Genomic DNA, 6,740 nt, shown 5'->3' with positions numbered 1-6,740 from the left:
AGCCAAAGCAGTGTTGCTCTGTGCAGCATCAACTGAACTTTCAACAGCATAGATCAACTAAACCTAACCAGTGAAGAAATAAACAACGCTGCAGATGAGAGACCTGCATAGCAGATTGAAAGAATAGCTGCTGTCCAGAAGAAAAGAAGTATTACGAGATAGAAATAACACACACACACACGCACGCACGCACACCAGGGCACACTAGAGTCCAAGGCAAAGTGTTGGCCTGATTTTTGCCTTTTAAAGCAAGGCATTTCAGGGTAAACCTGGGAACTGTCAAACTTGGCTAGTTTCTGTGCAGAACACCAGAGGCCAAAATGTGCTGGCTTGTAGCATGAGTCATACGGACCCCCTTCCTATATCTGATAAAACAAACCTGCCCTGCACTACAAACGAGATTAAAAAAAAATACCCAAATTGTAGTTCTCTACTTTAATGCCTACAAGATAATCTACAAGAGGCACGGTGGAAAATCTGCGATAAAAAGGTTCAAGTTTCATAATTAATTACACTACAACAAAGTATGATAATTCTGTAATAAAAACACAGAAAAGTGAAGGACAAGAATTAAGACAAGATGTCCACTTTCCAGCTTTAAGCTGTAGCAAATAAGTCAGTGCAGTTTTGTGCTTTATGAAAAAAAATTATAATCAATGAACTACAACAAACAATTAAACACATGTCCATAATACAAGTGGACTGGTTTATGTCTCGCTGATAAACCAATCAACTGACTCTTTAAAAAAAATTAAAGCCATGGAATTACTTGATGGAATGTCCACAATCCATACCAGAGGTTTACACTATAATTAGCTGATATTGAGAAATGGTGGAGTTTTGCCGTTTTGGTCTAACCTTAAAAAAAATCACAATGTACAATGCTCTTGTTGTGAATGTCTTTCAGTTTCTACAACAAAGTAATTATAAAATTCAGTTATAGATGTGCCCTGAATGATTTTGTTCTGAAAATCAAAATCTGCCCATTCATTTGTGAAAATTTGTGCTTTAGATAAACAAAGTTGACACCAAAATTTATTGCTAAAATTTTGCTAAAAGATTTCTACAATAAATAAAGAGCATGACTCACAGCTACAGTCCCACCCAACTGTAGCAACTTTTCTGTAAAATTAATAAAACACCCATTTTGTGCCTTACACCAGGCTCAGAGTTTTTGATGGGAGTGTCTCTCAGACACCAAATTGTAGCCTTGTAAACTGCCAGCATTAGTTATTTATGTGTTTCATAAGCCAATTAGCTGTGACAGCTATCCTTGAAATTAACTGATTCAAAAGCAGAAAATAAAATATTTTAACTGTTTAAAAAGGTATTTTAACTTGGTGGTTTAATAGGTTCAACTCATGACACAACACTGGACAATCTTCAGTTCAGTTCTTGCCAGGGTCTTGTGCAGAATGAGACATAATTGCATATTACCTCGATATGACACAAAAAAAACAAAAAAAAAACAAAACACATTTTATGCTTGTTGTCAATCCTAAAGTTACTGGCAGCACATTTTAGTATAAACCATATCTATATTATCTTAATAAAAAAACATAGGGGTGCTAAGATAATAATCTGCAATTACATGAGGTCATTTCTACTTCTTGTGCATTTTAAAGCAGGGAAAATAACTCGACCTGTCCTGGATGCTGCAGAAAATGTTTTCCAATAACAAACCATAACATTTGACTGAAGGTCAAAGGTCAGCTGCTGGAGAAATCCACAGTGTATTAATTGGTGTCTATGCAGGCAGGTTGTTTGTTATGATTTCTGCAGTGTGATCAGATGTGCCACTCAGGTCAGGAGACCCGGTCCCAGCCCCTTGAGTTTCCACACAGTGCTTCCCGTTTCGCTCTTATCCAGGCTGGAATTTTGCTCCACTTGCCTCCAACCTTTGCCTCCCAAAACATGCCCTACCACCATGCCCCTCCTCCGTAACTCCCTACCCACAAACCCTGCATTACTTCATTCATGACTTCCTGAGTCTCAAAACAAGTGTGCAGGGTGAGGCAGCACTGGAAAGCATCCGGTCAGTCTCAACTAAACGGCCGAGTAATGTCTAAATATTGTTTTGTAAACAAAAATATTTCCATAAAACATGTTCCTACCCAAATATTAGGCAACCACCCTTCTACAGAAATTAATAAAATACTTCTCTGCTACATAAACTCACCTCTTGTGCTAATGTGAGTTTAATGAAGGATTGTAACACGGCTCTTGGACAGAACATGTAATCTGATCACAGACAGGAGCAGTGAGCCAAAACACACCAAAACAGGCAACTCTAAATGCTGCCTGCCAAGGAGAGAGACCTTTATATGGCTTGTTTTCAAAATGGATTTCACAAAATACAGAACAGTGAAACTTTATGCAAGTTTGTCTTAAGTGTGTCAGAAAACACAACACAGAAAAACAACATACTTCTACTAATTCAGATAACACTGAATGCAATTATTATTATTATTATTATTTTAAGTAATGGATAGAAAACTTTTGTAGACAAACAAATCAGAGCTCGAACACTAAAGACAATGATGTGAACTTAAGTGTACTCCAGACAGAACACACTTCCTGCAGAGGAAACCCTCTAAAACAGAAGCACATCTGCATGTTGCTCCACAAGCGGGTACTTCCATGTCATGGCTTTGTGCAGCCAGGGTCCTGTTTCAAAGTTTCCTCTCAGAACCAAGGACTTTCCACAGCGGGACATCCTCCCAGCTGCAGTGGCCGAGGGAGTTACGGGTGGGCCGAGGGCGGACAACAGCTGGACGTCAGACACTGCGCAAACACCAGATCATTCAGAGGTCATCGCAAAGCTATTTTATCATGCAGTTCTAGTTTAGGAGACAGGTCAGTCAGTGCTGTCCGTTTATGTGTTTACAGGCAGATAATCAGTCCTTTATGTGAACTGTCAAATCCACAAAGTCTAAGAGCTCAGGTTCTATTCTACCCATCAAATCCAAGAGAGAACAAATTCTTCCACAATGTCAGCCGTTATCAGCTTCAAAGATGCAAACTACAAACAAGCACATTAGCAGGAAGAAAACTGCAGCTATTTTGCACAATCTATGATGTGCAGAGGAGATACGGCTCCTTGGTCCGTACTCACATGAAACATCATAAACGGGAGCAATGTCCGCATGAGAGCTGGACAGGAGCCAAGCTCCGCCTCGTGCGTAAACGAAAAAACATTTTTATTTGCTTCTACTTAACCCTTTATGGCCTAAAGCATTTTGTCAAAAGATTTGTTTAAAAAATATTTTAAAAACTATTCTGTAAAAGCCTTATTTTTAACCTCTAATTTCTAGGAAACTACAGACTCAAACTATCTGAGAGGTTAAATATTCAGCTTTTTTTTAAATGATTAACATCCTCATATTTGTCAACAGCATTTTCTTGTGTTTTTACTTGAAAATTACGATGTGAGGTAAGTAAATCATCAAACTTAAATGAGTCAAGGTATGGTGAACCTTACTATCTCACTCATACAAGAAAACGAAGGACAAGAGGCTGAAAACTGAACAAAAAGCTTACAAATGTGTGTTGTGATGTTTAAACAATCTGATCATTTGTAGAGAACATTGGACTCACACTTGGGACCTCTTCGGGTCATCGGACATTACATTTCTGTAACGGCCAGACATTCAAAATTAGGGAAACGTTTCTCTTTTCTAATAGTTGTAAAATTACAAGAAAAAGGAAAACATGTACCATGAGATTGATTTCGCCACATATTTACTAACACTGATTCACAACTCACAGAGATTTTTAGCTTTATTTTGTATCCATTTTGTTTATAAAGTTTGAGTAACTGTAGGGGTAATGCTTAAATTGTATCTACAGGAAAATGCAACAATCTGGTATGACCATGTAAAACTAACGGGTCTAAGGCTTCCCAAAATAAATGGAGAAGGTTGAAAAATGTGGAACTTGACACAATTTTCCAAATTTTCTTGTTTAGACACAGTAAATACACTTGTACAGAAGCTAGTAAGCAATATTTTCTCCTCATTTCATCATTAGCTTCTGCTAAAATGATTATTCATCTGTTGTTTGTTGTTAGGCCCAAATCATTAACTATATATATTTTTTTCTTCAGCAAAAAGACAACAGTATTGAATAGGTCTATGCAACTGTTCTTTCAATTGAGAAGCTAAAACTAAATGCCTTGCGGCATAAATTGCTCCCAGTTATTGTGATGAAATAATATAATAAAATGTTTTGACATTACTTGAAGTTAAAAGCAACACTTTGAGCCTCTCGACACTGTGAATTAGGCAGATAAAATGTCACGTCAGCACATTAGAAGACGATAAACAGTTCCTTCCTGAATTTTCAGCTGATTTTGCAATAGTCCTAATGGGAAGCCACCATTAAGTTTTCTGGTTTAACGTCACACTCGTATGCTTTACGCAGACCTAATCAGAGTACGCAGATGAGGAGCTCAGTGCCAAAGTGTGGGACTCACTTTAAGATCGACAGCAAAACAGTTGCACATGTCTTCGCCACAGTCACATAAAGCATGAAATACAAGACATGGCATGTCCTGCAGGAACTACGAGATGCTGCTGGTTGACACCAACTCAGCTATGCATCAGTATCATCTGATCTGTGTTTTGGTTGCAAACTTGTTCACCACAATGCTTCACGCAGAATCTATTGGTTAAAGCACTTGGCTGCAACATAAATAAAGATGCTAAATTTTGGACGTGACGGCATGTAAACATAACTGAAATGACACAGTGCATTTAACACAAAGGTTCTTTTCTACAATCTCAGCGTAGGCAACATGTGGCAAAGCTGATGTTTTTCAGAAATAGTTGCAGTGATAATAGGAGCTCCAGGAAGTATGCAAACAGCCTGACAGCAACTCAGCACAACAGTCATGTACGGTACAAGAGGATGGTGTGATGCAGAATGAGTAAGAGTAGCTGAAGGCCAAGCTGAGCTTTTCAGATACAAGTTACACCATAAGGAAAATTAGCTCTGCAGAAAGGTGGCCCAAATGACACATGATGTGTGTCAACAGAGTGAATCAACAAAGCCTGATGGGACTGTATGGGTTTAGTGTCTGTAGAGGGCGTGTTCCTGACACACAAGACAGTAAAATATCACATTAATAACACACACTGTCGTGAACCAAGAAAATACATTCATGGTCAATCTTGATATTAAAATATGCCCAAAATGCCCCTGAAAGTACCAAAAATTGTTTCATCGCCTGTCACCATGAAGCCTAACCGATTAGACTATCTGAGAAATGACTTGGCTATGAATTACTTATACTACTATATTATTTTTTTAACTGTATTTTGCACTGATGGAAAAGCAAACCTGGGATTTTCCAACAGGACTTGCTGAGAGATGTCCAATGTAGATTATGTGCTGAGGTCACTGGGCAAACAAGACTACAGCTGTGCCAATGGATAATCTGAGACTGGTATAATTAAGATAAAATAGTGTAAGACTTTAATAAGACGTATGGGTTACTGTGGCAATTACTACTGCCCTCTTAATACACAAATAATATTGACACAAATTGAAAAAGTCAACGCCTGTCTGCTCAGGATAATAAAGATCATCTGTCAAATCTAACATATCACTGATGTCTGTAAGTGAAAAGAAATGTGTGTCTGCCCTGCGTGGACTTTTCTTACACTTTCCAACTTACGCTTTGTCGCATTAATGAGGTTCTTCCCATCTTTGTACAGTTCTTTGATGAACCTGTTGGTTTTGTCCAGCTCTGCTTCGTGTGCCTTTATCTTCTCCCTGAAGCTGGGGCTGTCCAAATAGCACTCACTAAACTCTAGCGGGTGTAGTCCCATGTCTGTGACAGATTGATAGCTTCTTGTTCAACAACGGAGATACTGGCCAAATTATCCTTACTACCAGGCAGTGAAAACAGGAAGAAAAGAAAAAAAGTCCGGTCACTATCAAAACTGGTGCTCTTTTCGGGTCAGGTCAGTCTGAAAAAACATAGCTACGTCAAGTAGCAGCGGCTAACGCTAGCTAGCATGGTAACTTCTGACACGGGTGGATCATGCTGGGTGTTGTTTCCCCTGCTGTCAAATAAAGCGAGGAAAGGCTAACAGTAACTATTAAAAGGTGACGACAACACGAGGGAAAAGTTCATCAGAAGTCCAGCAAAAAAAGGGGGCAGACTAAAAAGTTACAGCTGCAGCGTCCAGATTTTTCATTGTCCATCAAAGGCACTCCACCTAGTGAAGTGACAGATTGAGAAACTCTGCTGACATCTGCGTGCGTGTAGCGAACTTGCCGTCAAAGAGTATGTACTTGTGCGAGATGGTTCAGTCCCACTTACGTCATATTCACCAGGTGGTCAAGCAGGATTTATGTGTCCACAGAGGTAAGAAAAGTTTAAGTCTGCATTAAAACTATCGTGTATTGCTCTGAGTTAGTTCCTTTTGGTTATTACAAGTTGTTGTTGTCTTCTTCTGTTGGATAATATGTCAACCTTCAAAATTCAGTACTGTGACAAATTTGATTTAACATTTTGCAAAATCTTACATTTTATTTGTACAGTGAGAAACACAAATGTGGTAATGTAAAAATTACCCAAAGGTTTGACAGTTTCTGAAAATATACTGTTTATTTCCAGTCTTTCCAAAAGGCTCTTTTTAATTTATGACATCTTTGAAAAAGTTACCTCTGCATTGTAAATAACAGTCATAAATAACATGCTCAAGAGAAAAAAAATGGTTATGGATTGTTAA

At 38.4% G+C, this 6,740-nt stretch overlaps 1 protein-coding gene across 1 annotated transcript in view; it reads right to left on the bottom strand.

The window, feature by feature from the left end:
* Positions 1–6,293, bottom strand: part of arhgap10 (Rho GTPase activating protein 10) — a 46,427-nt gene extending 40,134 nt beyond the window's left edge. Inside the window, exon 1 of the mRNA XM_014022470.1 lies at positions 5,678–6,293. Coding sequence (XP_013877924.1) covers positions 5,678–5,831 — 154 coding nt within the window. The 5' untranslated portion in view covers positions 5,832–6,293. The remainder of the gene's footprint in view (positions 1–5,677) is intronic.
* Between the last annotated feature and the right edge of the window lie 447 nt (positions 6,294–6,740).

The sequence above is a fragment of the Austrofundulus limnaeus genome, unplaced genomic scaffold (genome assembly GCF_001266775.1).
Source record: "Austrofundulus limnaeus strain Quisiro unplaced genomic scaffold, Austrofundulus_limnaeus-1.0 Scaffold331, whole genome shotgun sequence".
In the NCBI taxonomy this organism is placed as follows: domain Eukaryota; kingdom Metazoa; phylum Chordata; class Actinopteri; order Cyprinodontiformes; family Rivulidae; genus Austrofundulus; species Austrofundulus limnaeus.
This window is presented reverse-complemented; position numbering and strand designations above follow the sequence as displayed.